Source organism: Bos javanicus, chromosome 11 (assembly GCF_032452875.1).
Source record: "Bos javanicus breed banteng chromosome 11, ARS-OSU_banteng_1.0, whole genome shotgun sequence".
Taxonomy (NCBI): domain Eukaryota; kingdom Metazoa; phylum Chordata; class Mammalia; order Artiodactyla; family Bovidae; genus Bos; species Bos javanicus.
In genome coordinates this window covers 72836921-72862376 of record NC_083878.1, presented here as the reverse complement: position 1 = coordinate 72862376, position 25456 = coordinate 72836921, and the positions used below count along the sequence as shown (strand labels likewise).

Sequence of the window (25456 nt, the reverse complement as noted above, 5' to 3'; positions counted from 1 at the left end):
TCAAGGCAGACAGATTCCAGCCTCAGTTGTGTGCTGGGCTGTTATAGAAGAAGAGGATCAAGTAGGGTGGTCCAAGTGTGGACTGTCTTTCTCTAAAAGAGCCCCTGGGCAGCCATGTTGGAAGGAAGGGCCATCTCCTCCAGCCAGGTGATTGGAAGAGGGCCAGACACCTGCCTGGACTGGCCAATCAGATTCTCTGGGAATTCAGTCAGAGCCGAGGGACATTCACTGAGGGTCATTGGGAGCCAAAGAGCTATAAACTTGACCACTGTGGAGAGGCCACATTTGGTCTCATGCCTGGCAAAGCAGAGATTTCTGGTTGCACGTAAAGCAAAGACCAGAGCTGCTGAGGACAGAGGCAGAGACTCCGGGCTCCTAGCCGGGTGCTCCATGAGGCCTAGCTGGTTTTGTTCATTTTTGATTGGTTAAACCATTTTGAAGGGGCATTTGTCCTTGCTGTCACCTTGGCTGATGACCAAGGGCAGAACAGGGTGCAGGAACAGCAGACACAGGCAAACATGTAGTTCAGTGAGAGAAGACTGCCCTAACCGGGCTGGTCCTCCTGATATGGGCTGCCTTCAGTGGTGGTGTACTTCCCACAGCTGGAGGGACCCAAATAAAACTGTTGAACACAGCCAATATGGAGATGGCCAATTGTCCAGAAGTGTCTGGACCAGATATGACCCTTACGGCCCCTTTCCACCTGAGTTCTTCTGAGCTCCATCACTGGCATATTCACTGTCTGCCCCACCCCCACCCGGGTTTGGTGCCAGTCCCCAGCTCCTAGTGGCCACTGGAGGTTGTAGTGGGAGGGGAGCAGGACTAACAGTGGCAAAGGGGACTCCCCAGATCAGTCCTGCAGCCCAGTGGGCTTTGCGCTGGCTGGAGAGGGACAGCACCTAAAGTCTGGACCACCCGCGTTGCTTGCAATGCCTGAACTGCAATCTCCGCTTTGCCTTTCGAAACTCCATGCCCTGTCTCTTTCCAGGTTACCTCATTTCTCAGAAGTTCCAGTATTGCTGATTCTGAAAGAATCTGCAAAGTGCCCTGGAAACTCATGACCTCATTGGGAAGACTGAGGTGCTCTGCTGGCTCAGGGAGACTGGGGGCGGGGAGCTTCCTGTCTCCCCCACTAGGCTGGGCACCCCCCGACTCCAGAACACCTTACTTCATGAAATCTGGAGATTTGGCCATTGCGTGTTCAAACTCTGAGAAAGACAGCATATTGTCGTTGTCCAGATCTGACTCATTCAGGACCTGGACAGGGGCGCAAAAGGAGCCAGAATGCAGAGAATCAGAAAGTGAGATGGGGGTGCAGGGCTGGGGGGCAGGGACCACATGCTGAGTGTTACCACAAGCCAGGCTCTCTGCCTGGTGCTTAGCATCCCTAGAGTCCCCTGGGGGCAGGTTCTCCACTCCCTGCCCCCACTCCCACCCCTAGTCCTGCCCCAGACAAGGACACAGAGATGCAGAGAGATGAGGTTATGTGCACTGCTGTCTGGGACCTTGTGGGCTGAGCTCATCTTGGGCAAGAGTCCTCTTGGTGTCTCCAGCACAAACTTGGCAGTGAGAATGGATGTGGGGATGATGGACAGGGTGACATCCCCCACCCGCTCCTGTCACCCAGTCACAGGCAGGGGCGCTGCCCTGCGAGGTGCACAGTCAGGGTGGGACGCAGCCAGGAGCCCTCGTGGTTTTATCTTTGCTCCTAGTTCCCATCCAGACCAAAGAGTTCTCGTGCTCTTAGGACAGATGGGCCCAGGGCTGTCTTCATGTCCTTTGGACTCTCACTTGAGGACATCTGGGCATTGTGTGGTGCTGTTATAGTGTGGGGAAGGGGACATTGTGACGTGTCCATCTGAGGCTGTGCTGCTGTTGGCCCACCTGCCTGCAGTGGCTACAGGGTTGGTGGGACGGCCCCTTGGATGGGGGCCTTGGGCTACTGCTCTGGGGATCCAGGAAGGGAGGCATGGTCCTGGAGGAAGGACAGAAACTGGGGGTAGTTTTTTCTAGCAAGTGTGCATCCGCCAGAGCCCCTCATTTGCCTGCCATCAAGAGGCTTCTGGTGATGGCCGGACCCACCGCCCCCCGCCCCCCGCCCCCCGCAGCCCTGGGCACACACATGGCTGGTGAGGTCGGTCAGCAGGTCCTCTGACATGTCGTCACTATTGAGCAGCCGGAGGATGATCCTCTGCAAGTCCTCCTCGTCAATGAAGCCATTCTCATTAAAATCTGCCAAGAGGAGGCGGGGCCTCAGAGGAAGGGAGTCCTGGGCCAGGACACTGGCTGGAACCTGCAGGCTCCCACCAGCCTCTGGGAGGCCCCGAGGAGCCCAACTCTGCCAGGTGGGCCTAGAACCTGAGACTCAGGGGGACCTGGGGCAGGCCTAAGTGTGGGGAGTTGCAGCAGTAGAAGGCAAATTCAATTCAATGTGATGACCGTTGAATATGAAACATGCCAACCTTAGGAACTGTGTAATATCCCACTTTGAAGAATGACAGCTAGAGCTAACTTGGGCCCAGAATGGAGGAATGAGTTTGCTGGAGCCACGGGGACCCTTCGGGGGTGGAGCCAAGACCTTGGTCTCTGTTCTCCAAGGAAGGGTGTGGACATAAAGGTCCAGTTGAGCACCTCACTCTTTAGGCAGGTGGCTCTCCCCTGCTGAATGGTAATCAGCCACGGGGACTGGATACTGAAACCCATGATGTTCATCTAAGCGCTCCCTACATGGCTCCGCTGTGACACACCACGGGCGATGGATCAGAGCCAGTGGGGGAGAGGCAGAGGGGCTTGGGAGGGTCCAGCGTCAGGACTAGAGGGAGTGGGGCCCCGCAGTGACCTTGCGCTGCGGGTGAGAAGCCCTGCAGCCTCTCCTGAGAGCCTTCCTCCCACCCCCCGCAGTGTTTCCAGGGGTCCTGCTGGCCCAGCTCCCATATGCAGAGACTGCGGCAAAGCAACATGGCTTTGATCCCAAGCCATCTGAAAACAGAATAATTTGCTGGAGTAAAGTATAGTCCTGGACAGTTCTCCTCCCTTGGGGGTGCCAGAGCAGAACAGCCTGGGTAAGGGTTGAGGGCTGGGAGCTCTGGGCTACCCGGCAGCCCATGTGGCCTCAGAAGCCTCATGACCCATGTTCTTGGCCACTTTGGGGAGAGAGGAGGGCTCTTCTTGCCGTTTCCCAGCAATAAGGGAGATGAGCGAGTTGGTGGGCTCAGCCTTCAGGTGTCCCCCAAACTCTCTGACTGTCATCATCCCGATCTGTCATGTTACTCCTTGCAATTTACAAAGTACTTTCACAAGATTAGCTCATTTGAATGAGTGAGCTAAGGCAGGCCTTCACCACTATTCCCACGGGAACTGAGGTTGCCTCCCTCGCCGCTCCCAGCCACTAGCATCCTCATGTCAGATGCTGGGAAGATCAGCCTTTGGTGCTATGGCACCTGTCTGAGGGTAATTCACAGCTGGTGGGAGCCGTGCTGACCCGAGCAGAAAAGCAGTGCTGGGAAGCTGGTCTCCAACAGGTAGAAAGTCTCCCCAGAGATGCTGAGAGAAGATCGATCAGGTGGAGGCCAGGACAGTCCCTCAGAGCAGAGACTGGAGGCCAGGAGGTATGTCCTGGGTAGGTGTGGCTGGCCGGCTGGACTTGACCGACAGCCATTCGCCCTTTCCTTCTTCCTAACAGAATTGCAATTCATGTTTATGCCCAGCTTAAAATACACAGCCTTCTAGTCCTCCTTGGAGCTATGCGTGACCATGTAACAGTTCTGGCCAATGAAGTTATAGCCAAAGTTTGCTGGGTGGAGCTTCCAAGAAAGTTTGTTAAAGAAGAGTAGATGTCGTCGGTGTGTTTCAATGTTCCTTTTGTCCTTATCCCCTCTCCCATCTCTTTTTCTCCTTGACTGGGATGACGAGATACCTGTAGGCACAGAATACATTGACTCTGAGGACGGCAGTCCCATTAAAGATGGGAGATTAGGAGGCTTGAAGGAGCCCGGGCCCTTGATTGCCTCCTGGAGCCATTACCTCAGCTCTGGACTGCCTGAATCCAGGATTTCTTTTTTTTCAAACAAGGATGCTCTTACAAGTAACTGAATGCAGTCCTAACTAATATTGTAGGTCAGAGCAGTAGTAACTCTTCAGCACTTTTTTTTTTTTTCCTGCTGCACTTTAGAATCCTGCAGGGCGCTTTCAAAAAGCGTGCCAACCAGGGCATACCCAACACCATCACATCAAGTCTCTGCACCTGGGGCCCAAGGGTAGGTCTTGAAAACTCCCCGGGTAATTCCAATGTCGTCCATGCTGTAGTCATGAGATCACAGAGTCAGACACGACTCAGTGACTGAACAACAGCGATTCCAGTATTGGCAGCGATGGAAAATCAGTGGGTTAGAGCCATGCTTCTGAAACTTTCAGGTGCAGAGGAATCATCTGGGAGTCTTGTTCAAAGGTAGATTCTGATTCAGTAAGTGGAGACTGAGGCTTGAGATTCTACATTACGAGCAAGTTCTCTGGCAGTGATGCTGCTGCTGGTATCTAGACCACAATTGGTGTAGTGAGGGGTTAGAACATTGAGTTAGGTCTTCAGACTGGCTAAGGATGATTGCTGAGGCCATCACATCATCATCCTCTCTTCTCTTTTCTTTCTCCTTTTCTTTCCCTTCTTTTTAGTCCTCCTCTTCTTCCTTCATTCCTACCACTACCACCTCAATTTATAGAGCAGCCACCACGGGCCAGGCACCAGGCTCAGAGATTCACACGTCCTATCTTCAATCCTGCTGACAGCTCTGTAAGGTAGCAATCTTCTGAGCCCGAAGAGAATTCAGATTTGCCTGAGTCTAGCTGACGAAGCCTTGGAGTTTACGAGTCCCGAGGCATCTATTTGCACCACTGATTTGCATGAAGGCTCTGGGCTTTTTGCTTTTGCACTGGAGCTCAAAAAGGAAGGAAACTGTTCGAGGAGGCCCTGGGGGAGGGTAGAGAGGAGAAGATACAAGGACAGTGTAGGGGCCTGGAGTGTCTGCTTCTCGATGTGACCTGAGGACTCTGCCTGACCTCTCAGGAGGGAGGACCTTCCCCTCATTCGTGAGCTGAAGACATTTGAGCTCCCATGTCTTGAGGGAACTCATCTAGTTCCCTGAAGGTTTGGTGGTTTTGTTTGTTTAGCTCTAGAAACAATGGGAAGACAGCTGAGACAGATATCTTTTGGAACATCTGCCCAGCCTACCCTACCATCTCTGAGCAGCATTTCAACTCCCAGTGATTGGCCTCAGAAGCTGCTTCTTCTTGGTTGTGGATGACTGGGCAAGCTTGGTCACCTAACCCAAGGGCAGCTGGATCTCTGGTTTCGCGGAGCCGATAAGCATCTCCCGAGAAAATGGAAATGAGAGACAGAGATGCTTGTGGCCTGTCAGTCAGAGTGAAGCCCATAGGTCACGTGAAGGCTGGGGTAGTCGTCTTTGGTCCATAGGCACAGAGGCATAAAAATTGGATCTGCAGAAGGAGAAGGTACACAGAGAGAAGCAGAGATCAGAGACTAGGCAGGCAGAGAGAAAAAAGGAGGAAGGAGCTGCCTGGCTTCCTGAGCACTTTCCAGCTGCATTTGAGGCCCTCAGGAAGCCTGCTTCACTTCTGCCATGGATTCCACACTGCTTATGGTGGACAAACTCTAGTGCCTTCCTTCCCTCATGATCTGCTCTTCTTGGTGTTCATGCTTTTGTCTAATCGACACACCCATCTAGTGTGTGTGGGGACTTACATCTAAGCAGCAGGATTTGGCAACAGATGAGATGTCTATAATATAATATGTTATATTGCCAGCAGTCTGGCCCAAGAGACTCCCTAGCTGTCTTGGAAGAAGCAACTGGCCATGTTGGGAGGCCCATGTGACTAGGAGCATAGATCACCCTCTGGAACCTGAGGGCAATATGCAGGCGGTAGCCAACAAAAGGCCAGGGCTCTAAGTTCTGTTGTTGTTCAGTCGCTCAGTCATGTCCATGAATTCTGCCAACAACTGGAGTGAACTTGTAAGTGGGTTCCTCCCCTCTCAGTCATTCTTCAGGTGAGATTGCAGCCCAGCCAAAACCTTGATTGCAATCTTGTGAAACCCTAAGTTGAGGACCCGACCAAGCTGGGCCCAGACTTGTGAGATTATAAGTATGTTTCATCTAAAGCCATTAAGTTTGTGGTAACTTATTACACAGCAGTGGAAAACTAATATACTGCTGCTCTTCCTCGGTTGCCTTTACACAGGTAACTTCATGTTACTTGCACAGGTAAGACAAGAGCACCTAGTCTGGGTCAGCATTTTCCACCCAGAAGAGCTGGCCCATCCAGAAGAGTACTAACAGGAGACAGAAGAGGCTAGAGACAGCACAGCAAGTGCTCTGTGGTGGAAGGGCCGACGAAAGTATCACAGCTCACGAACTAGAATGCTGTGGATAGCTTGGAAATCCCTGGGGACTCCCAGCAGTACTTGGGGTAAGGAAGGAGGAATAATACTGAATGGACTATTAAGCCAACTGAATTTGGATCTATGATTTCATTTGTACTTACCCTGCTTAAAGTTCACTGTAAATTTGTGTCTCATATCAAATTCAGAACATTTGAGGCCATTATCTCTTCAGATATCTTTTCTGCCCTGTTTATTCTCTCCTCTCCTTCTGAGATGTCAGTTGGATATTTGTTAGACCTTCCTATTGTCCTACATGTCCTTCAGGATCTGTTTCTTTTTTCTCATCATATTTTTCCTCTCTGTTCTTCAGATTAGATTATATTCTATTGATCAGTCTTCAGGTTTACTGACTCTCTCATCTTCATTCTCCTGCTGCTGCTGCTAAGTCACTTCAGTTGTGTCTGACTCTGTGCGACCCCAATGACGGCAGCCCACCAGGCTCCCCCATCCCTGGGATTCTCTAGGCAATAATACTGGAGTGGGCTTGATTCTCCTGCTAAGCCCAAATGGTAGATTTTTATTTCAGATATTTTATTTTTGAGTTCCGTGTTTTCCATTTGATCCTTATAGTTTCTATTTTTCTACTGAGAATTTCTATCTTTTCATTCATTAGGAGCCCATTTTCTTTTATATCATTGGGCATAATTATAATAACTGTTTGAAGATATTTATCAGCTAATTCCAACATCTGGCTCATATTAGAGTCAGTCCTCATTCTTGGGAATGCATCATTTTTCTTTTAAAAAATAATAAGATACTGAATAATTTTATTGTATCTTAGACATTATAAATGTTTTATGTAGAAACTGTGGATTCTGTTATATTCTTCCAAACAGTGATGAATTTTCTATTCTAGTGGGCAATCCCTCTCACTCAGGGACCTTGTAAAATGCAATGGCAGCTCAATTCTCCATTCAGTTCTTTCATCCTTACCTGCGTTGCTTTGAGTTCACCCTGGTATCTATGGTTTAGAGGTCAGAATGAGATTTGGCTCCTTCTGGCTTTCTTTCATGGACTCTCCCTTCTTTTCACTTTTGATGGGAAAGGTGTCCCAAACTCTGATTTTTCAAGTCAGAAAGAGATCAGGGTTTCTATTAGTCCTGTATGATGCCACTTACTGAAGCTCACCTTCAGGCTGGAAAAGTACAAAACTAAAAGTTGGGGGAGAGGGGTGGAGAACCGTTCAGTACCATTTCCTTTTTTCAAGTGTTAAATCTGTGCTTTCCGTGGCTATGCAGTGCCTTGAGGTAGTTGATTTTTACATTTTGTTTAGAGTTTATAGTTGCTTTCTGCAGAAGAGACAGTATGATAGGAGCTTACTCAGCTTGTGTCTGTAGGGAAACTTATGATTTCCTATGCGTTTACTGGATACTAAGCCTGAAGACATATCAAATACAAAAATATCATTAAGCCCTTTTTACATGAGAGATGAGACACTGAGACTTCATAGGTCCCTCTGGCTTAAATCCCCTTCACTCCATTCTGTCCAAGTCCGCTTGGCTGAGGCAGGAATAAGATGGCGTCCACCATGTGGGGACTGGGTGGGAGGAGCCGGTAGAGAAGGAAGACAGGCGAGATGACAGACCACACAAGCCTAAATGGACGAGTCCTTTGGCCCAAGGGGTTGGCAAGATGAGCTTGAAGCCTTGCACGTGATCTGTTTGAAGGCTTTGTTTCTTTCCTTTTGATTCCTTTTGGGAATTTCCGGGGCCCCAGATGTGCTAGGGGTTCATGAGGCTGAAGAGCAGAACTTCAGCTCCCAAAAGTGTCATGGGACCTCAGAGATGATATCTCTCAACTTGCTCATTTTTAAGATGAGGAAACTGAGGCTCTAAAAAGTAAACCGATTTGCCCAAGATTTCTCAGCTATTTAGTGGCTGAGCTAGTTTCAGTGTTTTAAATCTCTTAACTTTTACAGAACAAGCATAACCCCTTCATGCCCATATATAGTCCTCTCTTTCTCTTTCTGGCCTGCCCATGCTGCTATATGGAATATCAGCACCAGTGACTCCATTTGCCTGTCTCTGGTGACATGGAAGGGAAGTCATCAATCCATTAGAGCTGGACTTCTCAACCATTAAAAAAAACAAAGATCTACAGTACTTGAGAAGTATAATACCCCTCATACTCAAGTAATCCCCAACGAACAGCATCAGACCAATGCATTGATGCTGATGGATTCCAGATGTGGTATTTACTCTATGGCCCTTGTCCCACCACTCAATTCCCACAGCACCCACCATAGATGCGGAAGGCGTACTCTATCTTCAGGCTGGGGCAGGCCTGCTCGCTGAACACAGACGCCATGCCCAGCACATCCTCAAAGGAGAACACATTGTTGTGGGAGAACACTCTGCAGATTCGGTCTCTGAAAGGGTTGACCTGTAGGTGGGGAGGAGAAAGAGGCAGGAGGCTTTTCAGTGTCAGGTTCACGCCTCCCAGGACCTCATTAATCTATTAGAAGCACAGTGTCCTGGGTTTGGGAAGAAAGCAAGAGCAACAACCTAAATACTGGAGTAGATGTTAGGTCAATGAGCCAGGATCATGGACACGATGGAGCGTACCCAGGATGAAGGATCACACTTAACATCACTCTCCCCACTGTTGCCTTCTCCTGCAGTACTTCCCAAAGCCTCATTTTTCGGTTGTTATTCTTTTTTTTTATGTTTATTAATTTATATGTAAAATTTGGAAAACACCCCCCATAATATTAAAAATGGGATAAATGTTGTTCCTGATTCACTCTCCATGTTTAACTACTATTAACATATTGATGTAGAAGTCGGACGGACCCAGGTTTCAGATCTGGCTTCACCGTTTACTAGTGATCATTTTACATAATCTCCAGAGCCTAAGATTTCTTATCCACAAGATGGGGTGGGATAATACTATACCTACTTGATAGGTCTGTTGTGAGGATTAAACAGGATAGGTTTAAAGTTGTATGTGTGTGTGTGCTCAGTTGCTTCAGTCATGGCCAGCTCTTTGCAGCTTTATGGACTGTAGCCTTCCAGGCTCCTCTGTCCATGGGATTCTTCAGGCAAGAATACTGGAGTGGGTTGCCAGGCCCTCCTCCAGGATATCTTCCTGACCCACGGATTGAACTCATATCTCTTACATTCCTGCATTGGCATTAGGTTCTCTACCACTACCCCCACCTGGAAAACTCTAAAGTTGCACAATAAATAACACTTAACAGATGGTAGCTCTAAGTTGGTATACAACTGCTACAAGATATTATTACAAGTTGGTATACAACCGCTACAAGATATTATAATTTGTACAGCAGTTTTCATTTTTAAACCAATTAATTCTCAATTTTGAGTCCCAAACAAGGAAGCGTCATGTGATTTTAGAAACCCTGATTTCTCTAAAGTGGGCCTGGCCAGGGTCATTCATGAGAGGGCTCTTCTGAGCCAGCACCACAAGGTTCTAAGCCATTTCTCAACCAGCTCAGTGGCAGCTCATGAAGGCCACCTTGCTGTTCTCTCTCCAGCCCCCAGGAATGGGCAGGTGGGATGGGCTTTGGGAATGAGCAGATTTAAGGAGAGTTAAAGGCACAGAACAATCTTGGGAATATTTAAAAGTAACATATTCATCTTCGGCACTCTCCTCCTCCTGCTCTCTGTGTCTCTTATCCATCCCCACCTCGTGGGACTCCTTGGCCCACAATTGCTCAGAAATCCAGCCTCTGTCTAGTCTAATCTCACCCTATTACTGGTAGGCCTTATCAGATCCCAGCTGTGCTTCTGGTGTCCCAGACTGACCCCTGATCACTCCCTTCTCATCAACCAAAATTCCATTTCCTTAGATGCATCTCAGCTAAGAAAGCTATTTGATTCTGTGAATTCACACAGCAGTTTCTCCATCTTCCAAAGTTTTGATTAGTGGAAACAAACCTTTAGTTGATTTTCTAGTCCCCTTTGACTGACAAGGTATCTCTTCAAGGCTCTAGGCTTCTTGCAAAAGGAGTAGTTCCACAGAACACACACCCTATCGGCTCCCTCGCTGGACCCCAGCCCCAGCCTCTCTGGGCCCATGACCTTGCCTATCACTCCTCAGAGCTGCCCTAGCTTCAGCCAGCGCTTTGCTCTCTGGTTTTAATGTCTCCACTTTGGAGACATTCATCATGAACATTTTTGTTTCATTTCTTTTGAACTCAGCTACAATATGAAAGTCTATGGTTTAATTCTATTTGGTGTATGCACTTGAGATGGAAGAGAGGACATTCTGAGTCATTTCCCATGACTGTGTAGATCTCTAGCCTTAATGAGCATACTGGTTATCTGAGGTCCTTCTTGAACACATGAATTGTAACTCCTGCCCTCAGAGATCCTGTTTTAGAAGATCTGAGGCACAGCCCAGCATAATGGATTGAATTGCATCTCCTCCAAATTTTATATGACCCAGAATAGCTCAGAATGTGACCTCATTTGGAAATATGGCCATTGCAGACGTGGTTAGTTAAGGGCATATTAGGTCTAGGGTGGGCCCCAGACCTAACATGAGTGGTGTTTTTATAAAATGGGAAATCTGGACACAGAGACACTTAGTCAGGGAGAACATCACATAAAGATGAAGGCCGAGATCTGGGTGACACAGGCACAAGCCAAGGAATGCCAAATATTGCCAGAAAACTTCTGCAAGCTAGGAGAGAGGGTTGGAAAAGATTCTTCCTCCCAGCTCTCAAAAGCAACCAAGCTTGCAGACACCTTGATCCTCAGCCTTCCAGCCTCCAGAAAGTGAGACAACACATTTCTGTCTAATCTACATAGCTGTGATACTTTGTGATGGCAGCCTTAGTAAACCAATACATTGAGAAATCTGCATTGTAAATAAGATTTTCAATTGACAGAATTAATCTCATATATATATACATAAATTTGTTTCAGGAGTGGCCAGAGTCCAGGTGAATCTGGACTGTGCTGCTAGGTCTTCCAAACTAGCTCCTGTTTCCTCTGTCCATTCACTTCCATGCTCCCTAGAAAGCTTGGTTTGCCTGCCTCAAATGGATCCTGATAAGAGCTATCTAGTGTGATGTATTCCAGGTCGCATGCACGTAGCTAAGTGGCTTTACAGATTACTTTGCCAAATTGTAACTAAATTAACTCTCACAAATGGATAGGTGGCTTAACAAGATTCCTGCAAGGAAACCACAACTGAAGATAATGCTTACGATGCAAATGCAAGTGAACAAGAAAATGTCAGGGCAGATTCCTCTCATACTTAAAATGAGAGTTCTTCTCTATGAGGTAGAAACAATGAGAATACAATCAGATGTAATGGGAAGTCCCATCTCCTGTTCTGTTCACCTGCACTCAGATCAATAAGCTCACTGCCTAAGCATCTATCCAACCATGGAATGAGATACCAACCCTTCCCTGGGTTGCCCCTACTACTTGGCCTTACTGGGAGTGATGGGGATTGTTGTTGTTCAGTCACTCAGTTGTGTCCGACTCTTTGAGACCCCGTGAGCTACAGTACGCCAGGCTTCCCTGTCCTTCACCATCTCCTGGAGCTTGCTCAGACACAAGTCCATTGAGTCAGTGATGCCATCCAACCATCTCTGGTGTCCTCTTCTCCTCCTGCCCCCAATCTTTCCCAGCATCAGGATCTTTTCTAATGAGTCAGCCCTTCACATGAGGTGGCCAAAGTATTGGAGCTTCAGCTTCAGCATCAGTCTTTCCAATGAATATTCAGGGTTGATTTCCTTTAGGATGGACTGGTTGGATCTCTTTGCAGTCCAAGGGACTCTCAAGAGTCTTCTCTAACACCACGGTTCAAAAGCATGAGTTCTTCGACACTCAGCCTTCTTTATGGTCCAAATCTCACACCCATATGTGACTTCTGGGAAAAGCATAGCTTTGACTAGATGGACCTTTGTTGACAAAGTGATGTTTTAGCTTTTCAATATGCTGTCTAGGTTTGTCATAGCTTTTCTTCCAAGGAACAAGCGTCTTCTAATTTCATAGTTGCAATCACCATCTGCAGTGATTTTGGAATCCAAGAAAATAAAGTCTGTTACTGTTTCCACTGTTTCCCCATCTATTTGCCATGAAGTGATGGGACTGGATGCCATGATCTTAATTTTTTGAATGTTGAGTTTTAAGCCAGCTTTTTCACCCTCCTCTTTCACCTTCATCAAGAGGCTCTTTAGTTTCTCTTTGCTTTCTGCTATAAGGGTGATGTCATCTGCATATCTGACATTATTGATATTTCTCCCGGCAATCCTGATTTCACATGTGCTTCATCCAGCCCAGCATTTCACGTTATGTGCTCTGCATATAAGTTAAATAAACAGGGTGACCAGTGAACCAGTTCATTGTTCCATGTCTGGTTCTGTTGCTTCTTGACCTGCTTACAGGTTTCTCAGGAGGCAAGTAAGGTGGTCTGGTATTCCCATCTCTTTAAGAATTTTCCACAGCTTGTTGTGATCCACAAAAAGGCTTTAGCATAGTCAATGGAGCAGAAGTAGATGTTTTTTCTGGAATTACTGGGCGTGATGGGGGAGGAAGAATAATTGCCAGGAAGTCAATTCATTCCCCCTTAGACCCGTATCACATGACTATTATCCACCTACACACACACCCGCACCCCCGACATACACACACCTTGTCTCATAGAGATTGGGAAGCTGGCTGTTGGTGTGGTACCTGCTGGTAGCAAGAATAGAACGTGAACACAATATGATGACCACAGGTTCTATTGGATGATGCAGAGAAAATTTTGCTGAAGGTGCACAGAAATATGCATTAGAACAAATTTCACAAAATGTATTAAATAGTTGAAGAAAATGCGGCTGTTTCTATCATGGTGTTCCTAGATTCTGTTTCAATAATGAAACACATGAGGAACCACATTTCTGTGAGCCACTAAAGGGAAGAGGCAATGTGTACTGAACAGTACATTACTTCCTTAATAAAGACATCATTTATGAGAAAATTTGTCTGAGTGTAATCACTGATAGAGTGGCTGTTTCCTGATGAAAATGGATTCTGGGTAGGGGTGCAAGGATGTTGATACATGTGAAACTACTCCCCGCAGAATTTCCTTCAGGCTACTGTAGTCAAGAGCTCAAATCCAGATATATACAAGTGCTGTGGGATGCATTGGTGTCATCAGTTTTTTTTAATATAGTAAAACTTATAAAATGATTTATAATCAGAAGGAAAATGACTATGAAAATCTTCTGAACCACCCAGAGGCTTGTTGGTTATCTTCTGGCAGTGCACTTAAAATAGTCATCAGAGTTAAAGAAGATGTATTCTTGTACAAAAAGACAAGAGTTCGAAATTTGGTGAGCCTTTTCTGAGGACAAGTGGCTGTTGGCAGTTTGCTACCTCAGAGATATCCACCAAAATATGAACTCAAATTCTTCTCACTCTTCAAGGTAAAGGATGACTTATTATAATATTGAGTGAGAAAGTGTTTGATTTTCCAAACAAACTCATGCTTTGAAGAGAATGCCTGAGATTTTTGAAAATGAGATTTTTGTTGTTGACAATCTGTGATCTCCTGTGATCACCTATAAAGATGCTTCTATCTGCATATCTGAAAATATTAGAAACATATTTTTCTAATCTGTTTGAAAGTGGTCCAGGTTAAGAGTGGATATTCAGTCCATTTGTTAAAAATCTAACAAGTGGATATACAATATGCAAGGCTTGCCAATTAGCTTGTAAGAGCCGCTGACTCACGTAACGGAAGATGGGCATCAACCAGCCTAATTTCAATCAAAAGTCTTTAATTGGTGGTTGGGGTTGAAAATGAGTACCATAATTTAATGTAGCTAGTGATACATCCTTTTCTTTGGATCAACTACTTTAGCCATTAAAAACAAACCCAGCTAGACCAGACTCCTAAATGGCTCTCTGTCTCAAAGTGTTAAAGCAAGATTCCAAAGAGAAATGAAACATATTCAATTGCTTCTCCGACACTGTTATTAATTATAAGCAAACAATAAAATTGTGAAAGGAGGAAATTTTGTTATGTAAAGTAAAGGAGAATTTATTTAAAAAATTTTTATGTAGGGAATTCCCTGGTGGTCCAGAGGTTAAGATTCTACGTCCAGTGCCCAGGGTTTGGGTTCAGTCTCTGGTCAGAACACCCATAAGCAGTGTGGTACAGACAAAAGAATATATATATATCACATATTTAACTTTTAATTTTGCACGTTTATTTCATAACATTTAGTACTGTAGTAAAGGCATAAAGTTTATAAGTGAATAAATGCCTATTATGGGTATGTACTCCATTTTATTTTATTGCTGAGGGTGCATGATCAAAAATGTCTGGAGATCTCTGATCTAGATTAACCCGCTCATAATCACAAATGTGGAAATGAGGCCCTGAAGGGGAAGCGGGGAATGGGGAGAGCAACTTTCCCAAGGTCATTCAGCCAACGAGCCCAGCCTAGGATCTTCTGAGTCTGCCTGGTACTGTTCCTGCCACGCTGGCCTGTGCCACATAACTATCAAACAGAATGGTGGTGATGAGGCCAAGCATGACCTGAAAATTTTTTTTTTTTTTACAAGAAGTGCAAAAATGGAGATGAGATTGGAGTCAAAAAAGTGGCCCCCAGTCTCTGAGAGCTCTAACGCAATAGGAGCAAACGCTACAGCAAAGAGAACCCCTGGGGGTTGGAAGGAGGCAGCAATGGGCCATCAGGCTGGGGAATGGTGGAAGAAACAGAGCAAGGAGCAGAGCAGGTGCTAGTCTCAGGGCTAGACCTAGGTCACCAGAGCTGTGTCTGGGCCCTGGAAGCCAGGCACTGGTATAGCTCTAAACTGGTATAGTTCTCTGTGAGGTCCAGGGCCACCTTCCAGGAGAGTGTCCCAAGCCTGTCTATGGTCCAGAAGGGCAGCTTCCCTCCCCCCAGGTTCCCTTCCACATCACTCTCCAAAGTTCCCACGACACAGACTGCCCATGACAAGGTGTGCTTGGCACACATGCAGCTCCCTGCAGAGGGTTGCTGATGGTGCTGCAGGGAGAGTTCTAAAGGCCCAGGGGAAGCTGCCTCCATGCCTCTGTCATCTCTCCACCCTGAGTCAAGAGCCAACTCAGCCAGAGTCCTCAGGTCTGGCCCAGCCCAGCCAGCAGCAGACAGAACAGCTGGAAAAACACAGGAGAGGGAGCATGGCTCATTAATGAGCTCAGTTCCAGTTTACTGTATTCTAGATTTTTGTTGCTCTTACTTTAACAATCTGAAATCTGAACTAATAAAATTTGGGACCCATCCAGAGAGTTATTGTCTGCATAAAATTTCACACTCATTTAGCAGTCTTCAATCCTCCAAGGGAAGAAGATGACAATTGACAAAGTAATGCTTCCATTTCAAGAATAACATATGCCCTAGTGTGAAGGTGTTCTGAACAAGGGAATATAAACATGTCAATGTAGAAATTTATACAGGTAACGGTAGTACAGTCTCTATCCAGGCATGACAAAACTAAAGAAGGTGAAAATAAACTCCAAACACTGAGGATTTTTTTGGAAACAGAAACTACAGTTTGTAAATAAAAAGATTTCAGCCCCTGCCAAAAAACTAAGTTTTTTTTTTTTTTTTAATAAAAGCTCTTCACAAAGCTATTGAACAAGAGATTTGATTTGAAGATGAAAGTCAGAGGGGAAATATTTGGACTTAGCTTAAAAATATCTCCTCACCATTCCTCCAGCTAGCACATAGTCAAGAAGAGCTTTTTGCAGTTGCTGGAAAAAATTCACACAAAAATACACTAGTGACTCAATATTGACATCATTGACACAGTTTGATTCTTAACATCTCATTTTTTTAAAAAAAAAAAAGATCAAACAGCATTATTTCATTTGATATTTTCATTACTAATTAATCTTTCTTAATTTTTACTGTGGTTTTTTTTAAAATAATGCTTTATTTTTTGCTCATTTGTCTGCTGCCAACTCTTTTAAAAATGATAAATCATATCATTTTCAAGTGATATGTTCATCTGAAATGTTCCTATGTTCGTAAATCAAATGTTCATATTTTTAAAATTTTAAACGGATGTAAAGCATCTGGCAAGGAAAAGCATGGATGGAGGTATCTGTACAAGAAGCCAGCCCCTCCTAGACCTTGAGTGGAGCCCTTAGGTTACTGGAGCAGACTCTCACTGAGAGAAGCACTGCCTGAAAGATGACTCATCATTGTGCAAGACTAGGTGAGCAGACCCTGTGTCCTGGGAGAGGTGTGTAACAAAATCTTTTGTATTTTAGAGGCTTTAAAAACTTCTCTTGGATGTACCATGTTTTTTGCTTGGAAGGCTCAATATTATTAAGATGTTGATTCTCCTCAAATTTCCTGCAGAATTAATAAGGTTCTAAAGTCTTCCAGTTGATGTGTTTGTAGAAATTGACAAGCTGATTCTAAACTTTATATGGAAACACAAAGGGTCAAGAACAGCCAAGACAATCCTAAGGCAGAGAAACAAGGCTGAAGTACTTACACTGCTAGACATCAGGACCTTGCTAAGACTTTTGTAATCAGTTTAGGGTGGTACTGATGCAAGGACAGACAAATCAAGGGCCCGATAGAAATTCCAGAAACAGACCCATACACATATGGGTGCCTCATGCATAACAAAGATCACGTTGCGATGGAGTAGGGGAAAGAAGAGGTTTTTCAATAAGAGATGTTGGGTTTAGTGGATATCCATACACAGAAGGAAGGAATCTTGACTCCTACCTCACACTGTACACAAAAATCAATTCCAAGATTGATCATAGATCCAATGTGGAAAACCAATAATTAAAAAAAGCGTAGCACAACACCTTCATAACTGTGAGGCAAAGATTCTTTAGTAATACACACAAAGCTCTGATTATGAGAAAAATCTTCATAAATTGGAATATATTAAAATTGAGAATGTGTGTAGTTCAAAAGACATCATTACAAGAGTGAAAAGGCAAGCCACAGCAATCAATATATACTTCAACAGGTGAATGGATAAACAGGCACTGGCATATCCATACAACGTAATACTTCTCAGCAGTAAGTAGATTCGTGCAACAATATGGACAATTCTTAAATGTATTTTGCTAAGTAAAAGGAGTCAGGTGTAATAATATATAATGTATGAGCCCATTTGTAAGACATACTGGAAAATGCAAAACTATGATATAAGGATGGAAAACTGCTGGGTGGTTGCCAACATTTGGGGGAAGGGGACGGAGTTAACGACAAAGAAGCCTCACACGGAAATGCTTAGGGCAGTGAAACTGTTCCGTATGGTGCAGCTGTCATGGCAGCTTCACACCTTAGTACATTTGTTTAAACCCATGGAACTGTATACCACAATGAGTGAAGTTTACTGGCTACAAATTAAAAAATTTTAAACTGCAGGATGTTAGTGAACTCAGGATGAAATGTAGGTCATGACAAATAAAAGTAACTACGTACAAATAAGTGACAAAATCCCACTGAAAGAATTTGGGAAAGAGGAACTGACCAAGCAACTTTGGAAAATAATGTTTCAATCAGGTACTGAAAGTCTAAAGACAAAACCCCTATAAACCAACATTGTACTCTAGATGGTAAATTTGTTTCTCACAGGGGTTCAGTTCAGTTCAGTTCAGTTGCTCAGTCATGTCCGACTTTGAGACCCCATGAACTGCAGCAGCCAGGCCTCCCTGTCCATCACCAACTCCCTGAGTCCACCCAAACCCATGTCCATCGAGTCGGTGATGCCATCCAGCCATCACATCCTCTGTCATCCTCTTCTCCTCTTGCCCTCAATCTTTCCCAGAATCAGGGTCTTTTCAAATGAGTCAGCTCTTTGCATCAGCTGGCCAAAGTACTGGAGCTTCAGCTTCAACATCAGTCCTTCCAATGAACACCTAGGACTGATCTCCTTTAGGATGGACTGGTTGGATCTCCTTGCAGTCCAAGGGACTCTCAAGAGTCTTCTCCAACACCACAGTTCAAAAGCATCCATTCTTTGGCACACAGCTTTCTTTATGGTCCAACTCTCACATCCATATATGAGTACTGGAAAAACCATAGCCTTGACTAGATGGACCTTTGTTGGCAAAGTAATGTCTCTGCTTTTTAATATGCTGCCTAGGTTGGTCATAACTTTCCTTCCAAGGAGCAAGTGTCTTTTAATTTAGTGGCTGCAGTCATCATCTGCAGTGATTTTGGAGCCCCAAAAATAAAGTCTGACAGTTTCCACTGTTTCCCCATCTATTTGCCATGAAGTTATGGGACTGGATGCCATGATTTTAGTTTTCTGAATGTTGAGCTTTAAGACAACTTTTTCACTCTCCTCTTTCACTTTCATCAAGAGGCTCTTTGGTTCTTCTTCACTCTCTGCCATAAGGGTGGTGTCATCTGCATATCTGAGGTTATTGATATTTCTCCCGGCAATCTTGATTTCAGCTTGTGCTTCATCCAGCCCAGCGTTTCTCCTGATGTACTCTGCTTATAAGTTAAATAAGCAGGGTGACAGGATACAGCCTTCACGTACTCCTTTCCCAATTTGGAACCAGTCTGTTGTTCCATGTCCAGTTCTAACTGTTGCTTCCTAACCTGCATACAGATTTCTCAAGAGGCAGGTCAGGTGGTCTGGTATACAACAACATTAAGCATCTAACAATGTAAAACTAACAATGTTCATACTCCAATAAAAAAATCACCAGTCATGAAAAAAAGTAGAAAAATAAGATCTACAACCTGTAGAAAAATCAATCAATACAAACAGACCCAGAAATGACACCAATGATAGAATAAGCAGGTGCAAACATTAAAACAAGAATTATAAATATGCTATCATGGATGGAGGAGCTTGGTAGGCTGCAGTCCATGGGGTCGCGAAGAATCGGACACGACTGAGCGACTTCACTTTCAGTTTTCACTTTCATGCATTGGAGGAGGAAATGGCAACCCACTCCAGTGTTCTTGCCTAGAGAATCCCAGGGACGGGGGAGCCTGGTGGGCTGCCGTCTATGGGGTCACACAGAGTCGGACACGACTGAAGCGACTTAGCAGCAGCAGCAGCAGCAACATATATATTCCAGAAGGTAGAGGAAAGCATGATGAGGAAAAATGATAAATCCATAGATTCAAGAAGTTCAACAGAATCCAAGCAGAAGAAACTTGAAGAAACACAGCACAACACAGCAGAATCAAACTGCTAAAAACCAGCAATAAAGAGAAATGTATTTGAGGAGGGAGGTGTTATGGGGGGACACATACACATAAAGAAACAAAGACAAAAACGCCTCTGGATTTGTCATCAGAAACTAAGCAAGCCAAAAGACATGGAATATTACTCTCAGAGAGAAAGGAAAAAGACTCTAATCCAATTTTTCTATACCCAGCAAAAATATCTTTCAAACTTAAAGCAAATGACTTTCTTCTTCTGCCAAACAAAAGCTGAGAGAATTCATAGGAGCAGATCAGAGCCACAAAAAATATTTTTTAAAAAAACTTCTTTGAGGAGAAGAAAAATACCAGAAGGAAAACTTGGATCTACACAAAAGAATGAAAAGCACTGGAAGTGATAAATATCTGAAAAAACATAAAATATCTTTTTTTCCCCTCATTTTAAGCCCTTTCCAAAGAGACAAATCCACATGTGTAGCTGGAATTTTCAACATCTCTCTGTCAGTAATTGACAGAACAATCCACAAAAAAATCATTAAGGATGTAAAAGACTTGAAAAGATTATAAACCAACTTGACTTACTTGACATAGAGCACTTCTATCAAAGTGGTATACACACTTTTTCAAATGCACTTGGAACATTTGGATAGACCAAGATAGACCATATTCTGAGTTTTAAAGGAAGTCTCAATAAAGTTAAGAGGATTTAAATCACACAAAATATGTTCTGACCCAACAAAATTAAATTAGAAATCAATAAACATAAAGATATCTTGGAAATACCAAAGAGATCACAAGGGAAATTAGAAAATAATTTGAACTAAATAAAAATGAAAGCACAACACTGTGTATTTGTGGTATACAGTGAAAGCAGTGTGTACAGAAAAATGAACAACATTAAGTACTTCTATTTAAAAAGAAAGGACTTATATGTGTATTTAAATGGAAAAAAAAAAAGTCCCTCACCCTTTGGTGGGAGTTGGTCATTACAAGAAGAGTGGATCAGGAATTCCAGGTCTAACAACTAGTGGATGATGGAGCCTATTCTAACCCTGTGCTACCTGGGGAGCACCTGTGCTGCCCCTTAAGAAATGGATGAGCTTGTCACCAGAAACAGTGGCTTGGATGGAGCTTCTCGGCCCATCTGCCCAGGAGGAATTCCTAGTTCTGGGTCTGAACAGTCACCCCCCAGCACCAAAGTAACTCTACCAGAAGGTGGCAGTGTTGAGTCGAGTCATTCAGTCAGTTTTCAATCCCAACAAGAATGAGCACCTACTGGGTACAAGTGGTTAGGTAAGGCTGTGACTATGTTGCAGGCAGGTGGTATGATACATATTATGTTTTGCAAAGAGTGAAAACTAAAGCCTAGAGAAGGAGGACTCAAACTCCTAAGTCAATGCTTTGTCTACAGTTCTACTCTTGATTTCACTGGGTATGCATTTTTCCCCCAAAAAAAGTTCTCAAAAATCACATTCCTGCACACACAGAGCAGGCAGGGCTTGAGGTATTATCCTGAGTCCCATGCCCCTGGAAGTTGGTGTTTGCTCAGAGAACAAACCAGCCAAACTGAAGGATGCGGCTTGCTCAGCTAGAGATGAGACACAGGCTCATAGCCTGAACTTCAAGCCATCAGAGCAATGCATATGTGAGTTACCATGGTAACAGGCCCTGAACTGGGTCCTGGGGCCCCCAAGTGAGTCATCACTTCTGCCTTCTACGAAACTCAGTCTAGGCACTTACAGAAGTCCCTGCAGAGTCTACGGCCATACTACCCTGAACGTGCCAGATCTCTTCAGAAGCCTCTGCAGACACAGGCAGGTAGGTGCATGCTCAGTTGCGTGTCCAACTCTTTGTGACCGCATGGACTGTAGCCCACCAGGCTCCTCTGTCCCTGGGGATTCTCCAGGCAAGAATACTAGAGTGGGTTGCCAATTACTTCTCCAGGGGATCTTCCCAATCCAGGGATTGAACCTGTGTCTCTTCTGTCTCCTGCATTGGCAGGTGGATTCTTTACCGCTAGCACCACAGTGGTTTTTCTCAGGCAGGATAAAAGAAGATCTGAATCAAGTACAAGCTGAGTGAAAGGACAAGCGAGAGGACAAGCGAACAGTGCTGGGAGACAGACCAACCAAGGGCTGAGAAGGAGAAACCAGCCAGGAGACAGAGCCAGAGCACACAGTGTGGGTGGGGGTGAGCTGGGGAAACAGGGCCGCTCCTTCCTTTTCCACCGGCTCCCCAGTTGTCTCCTCCCCTTCCAGGTTCTCCTGAGGAGGAGAGGGCAACAGTGGGGCTTAACCTGGACCCTGAACCCTCGAGGCCCAGACTGGCCTGCGTAACCATCAGCAAGTGGCGAGAAGCCTTGCATTTTCATTTCAGGGAAGTTGGGGGCAGGGCGTGTGGACCTGAGAAATTCGCTTAGGTGAATGCACCCCCTCTGTTAGCCAAGCCCTGGAGGCGTCCTTCCCACGAGTTGTTTATAAGAAAGGGACACGGTCTCTGTGTTTCAGATGTTCAGCCTTCCTGAAGTTTAAAAACAGAGAGGCCCGTGAGGGAGCTGTCTCCTGGTGACAGATGGGTTGGCAGCGACAGGCTGAGGATGCGTCCCGCCGGCAGCGGGAGGCACATCGCTAATGGAACAAATCAGGGAGAAAGGCAGTAAAAATGTTAAATATTATTAAACATCCATGTGACCACGTGGCCCAGACCTGGCTCAGACCCCACCAGTCTCTGCCCTGATTCTAGGCCCGTGGGTACCTGCCACTGCCCCAAAAATCCTCCTCGAAGTGCCACCTGCTAACATCAAGATGCTCAGGGGACTACAGGCCTGGGTGTTGAGGTGGCCCAGGGGCCTGGCATTGTGTTGCATGAGTCTTGAGGTGGGAAGTGGAAGGAGCAGAGGCTCTGGGGTCAGACTGACTACAGAGTTGCAACTTTTTATTTGACATCTACAAGATTCCTTGTAGCTTTTGAGGTTTATACGATCTCAATTTTTCAATAGTGTGACTTGCCCATATTACAGAGAAGGTTCTACGCACATTTGGATGTTAGCATTTTAATAACTTGAGAGCAGCTCTGCAGTGTCTTACAGCACATTAAACAATATTCAAGTTCCTGGGTAACAAGAATAACAAGACAAGCTGTGTAAACTTGAGCAGATTGTTGAAACTCCCCCCCACCCCTTTCCCCCATCTGTAAAATGGGCAGAATCATAACTTTGCTTATGGGGTTTTATGGAGATCAAATGAGATCATATTTGCAAAACACCAAGTACTGGCAGGTCCCCCAATAAACTTTAACTACTATTAGTAATCTCTCCACCCAACTTCATTGTACTCCTCCATGTGCATCACCAATACCCCCAGGGACTGGCAGGGCTGTCGATTTAAAGCTCCCCAGTAAAGTTGCTACTTGGGCCAACATGTTGCCAGTAGCTGACCCTGCCTGCCAATGGGCACAGAAATGTTGGTCTGGGCCCCCATGGGTGTCTGCAGGGACACCTGTCAACTGCAGCCAGAGGCATCACTGCCGTGTGAAATCTTCAGGGAACTCAAAGGAGAGAGGATCTCTGAGAAGGAAGGCAAGAACAGGGCTAACATGTGGAGTGCCAACCTCGGCATAACCTCATTTTGTGGTTGACAATAGCAAAACCCAGAGAAGGCAACACACCAGCTGTGCATCTGAGTCCCACAGGGAGCCTTAATCAAAATTTACCTGCCTGAACCCACCAGCCGCTTTGAGTCAGTTACCTCTAGGGGCAGGACCCAAGAATCTATGACTTAGTAAGCTGCCCAGGTGCTACACTAAGTGACCTGGTCAAAGTCACAGTGCTAAGAAATGGCAGAGACATGACATCAGGCACTGTCCACCCCCCTCCCCTGCCCTGGACTGTCCCTTCTGGGACACAGCCTCCCATCAGCAAAGACTGGGGTGGGGTGTACAGCGCAGACAACCTGTAGTCTCACCCCAGGGCAAACACCCAGCCCCAAAACATGCGTCTTGCAGAGAAACCTCACAAAGCTTCCTTCTCCTCAGAACTTCTCTCCATCACCCTCCCCTCCACAGGCTGTGGCCCAGCTCCACTGAGACTGGCAAGTTATATCACCGGGGCCCACGTGGGGCTGCCTCTCTGGCTCTCTCATCGCTCACAGGCAATTCCACCTGTGACAAACTGTCTCTCCTATGAGCATGTCCTTTAACTGTTCCCGTCTAACTTCTCTCTTTCAATTTCTGCCAGATTTATTTAGGGAATGTTTCCATTTACTGCCTTTACCATTCTAATGGAAGCCACTTCTCCCAGAGCACCAAGTGAAGTGCTATTGTTGAATAAATGACTCCCCGGTTCAGTCCCCCAGCTTTACTATTTTGTGGAATTACTAGAACAACAAGGGAAAAATGGCTCTTGACACTCAAGAGCAGCTGGCGTCTGGGGAAGTGGGTCCTGCAGGTAGGAAGACCCCACCCCCCAGCCCCGGGTCCTGGAAGCCTGGAGGGAGAGAGCAGCTTTCTGCCCAATAAAGGAGGGATTGGTGTGGGGTAGGGGGAGCTGGGGATCCTCAGGAGACAGAGAGTGAGGAGGGACGGATGGGAGGAGAGAGAGGAGGTGGGGAGTGCAAATGCTCTAAGATGGGACCCTCCCCAGGACCTCTCCTCCCCAACCTTCAGTGGTGAGACTGAAATTTGTATAGCGCTTGGCCTGAGTGGTTTTGTGGAAACCAGTGAAGAGGTTGGAGGCTTTGTCTGGGTAAATTTGAAGTGAAGCAGGTGAGCAGGAGATGGAGGCAGAAGGGACATAAGCAAGACATGAGTCCCTCTTCCCTGTACCCTCTGCTCCATCCCCCAGAAAAAGAACAGAGGACTGGAGGAAGCTCTGTACTATTACAGGGCATAGACTCCTTGGAAGAAGGGTAGATCCCAACTATTTCAACTCAATTTTAGGGGGCAGGGAGACCCCCAGATGCATGAGGACTCAGAGAGTATTGCAGTGGGATTGTGTTCTCAATTTCAACGCTGTTGTACCGTGAGCAGTGTCCACTTGTGGCTCAGGCTGGGAACCTACTAAGAGTTTATATGGTTTTTCTGTGGAAAAAGTAAACAAAGTTCCAAATAGCCAATGTAAAAACACGCTAAAACACAATCTGCACCTGTACTTTAAAGGCAGTTTACGCAAAGCAGGAAACAGTGACGGAGGCAATGAGGTCAGCCAAGGCAGACCAGGCAGCGGACAGTTTAGGGAAGAGCCCAGAACAGAAGCCACTCTGCTTCTCACGGGAGCGGAGCTGCAGGCTGCCCTGTCCCCCACCCTCCTGGTGCTGGCCCATAGTTTATAAGCTGCCTTCCTGTCTGTAAGCAGGAGGGCTTCTCAGATGGTGTTGGGGCTGCTTTGCAGCTGTTTGGGGACACTCACCCTGGGTGCCCTGGGAACATGTTCCCCTGTGAACTCTGTAAGATGTGTATCTTTGCGTTGGGATGACAATTTCTCTTTTATTAATACTTCTAAGCCACAACAGTTGATCTATTTCACCCCTCACTTGGAAACAACTGATAGAAACTGAAATGGGCTCACAGCACAGTCCCTGTGTCACTCACAGCTGCTACTCTCTCTCTGCTGTGATGCTCAGGGACTCTTAGTCTGAACTGAAGCAACTGAAAGGTCCTTTATTATTTGAATCCCTGATATTTTGGATTACTGAAACCCCCAATGTCCTACTCTTCTCTTCCTCCCGTATCCTGGGAATATTGCCCCATCCCCCAGCAAGTTGCCCTTGACTTTGAAGGACCCAGCCAGCCAGCCATGATCCATCATCACCTAGGCATCAGAGTGGCTTCTGTTCTGGGCTCTTCCCTAAACTGTCCGCTGCCTGGTCTGCCTTGGCTGACCTCATTGCCTC

General features: G+C 45.8%; 1 protein-coding gene across 3 annotated transcripts in view; it reads right to left on the bottom strand.

Moving 5' to 3' along the window:
• The window catches only part of CIB4 (calcium and integrin binding family member 4), a 53012-nt gene that overhangs the window by 430 nt on the left and 27126 nt on the right, over positions 1–25456 (bottom strand). For 2 of the 3 annotated variants that reach the window (XM_061433063.1, XM_061433062.1), the window contains exons 4-6: positions 8692–8833; positions 2123–2232; positions 1169–1257 (exon numbers count right to left, since the gene is read on the bottom strand). In XM_061433063.1, coding sequence (XP_061289047.1) covers positions 1169–1257; positions 2123–2232; positions 8692–8833 — 341 coding nt within the window. The remainder of the gene's footprint in view (positions 1–1168; positions 1258–2122; positions 2233–8691; positions 8834–25456) is intronic. The other variant, XM_061433064.1, reaches the window with a different exon arrangement.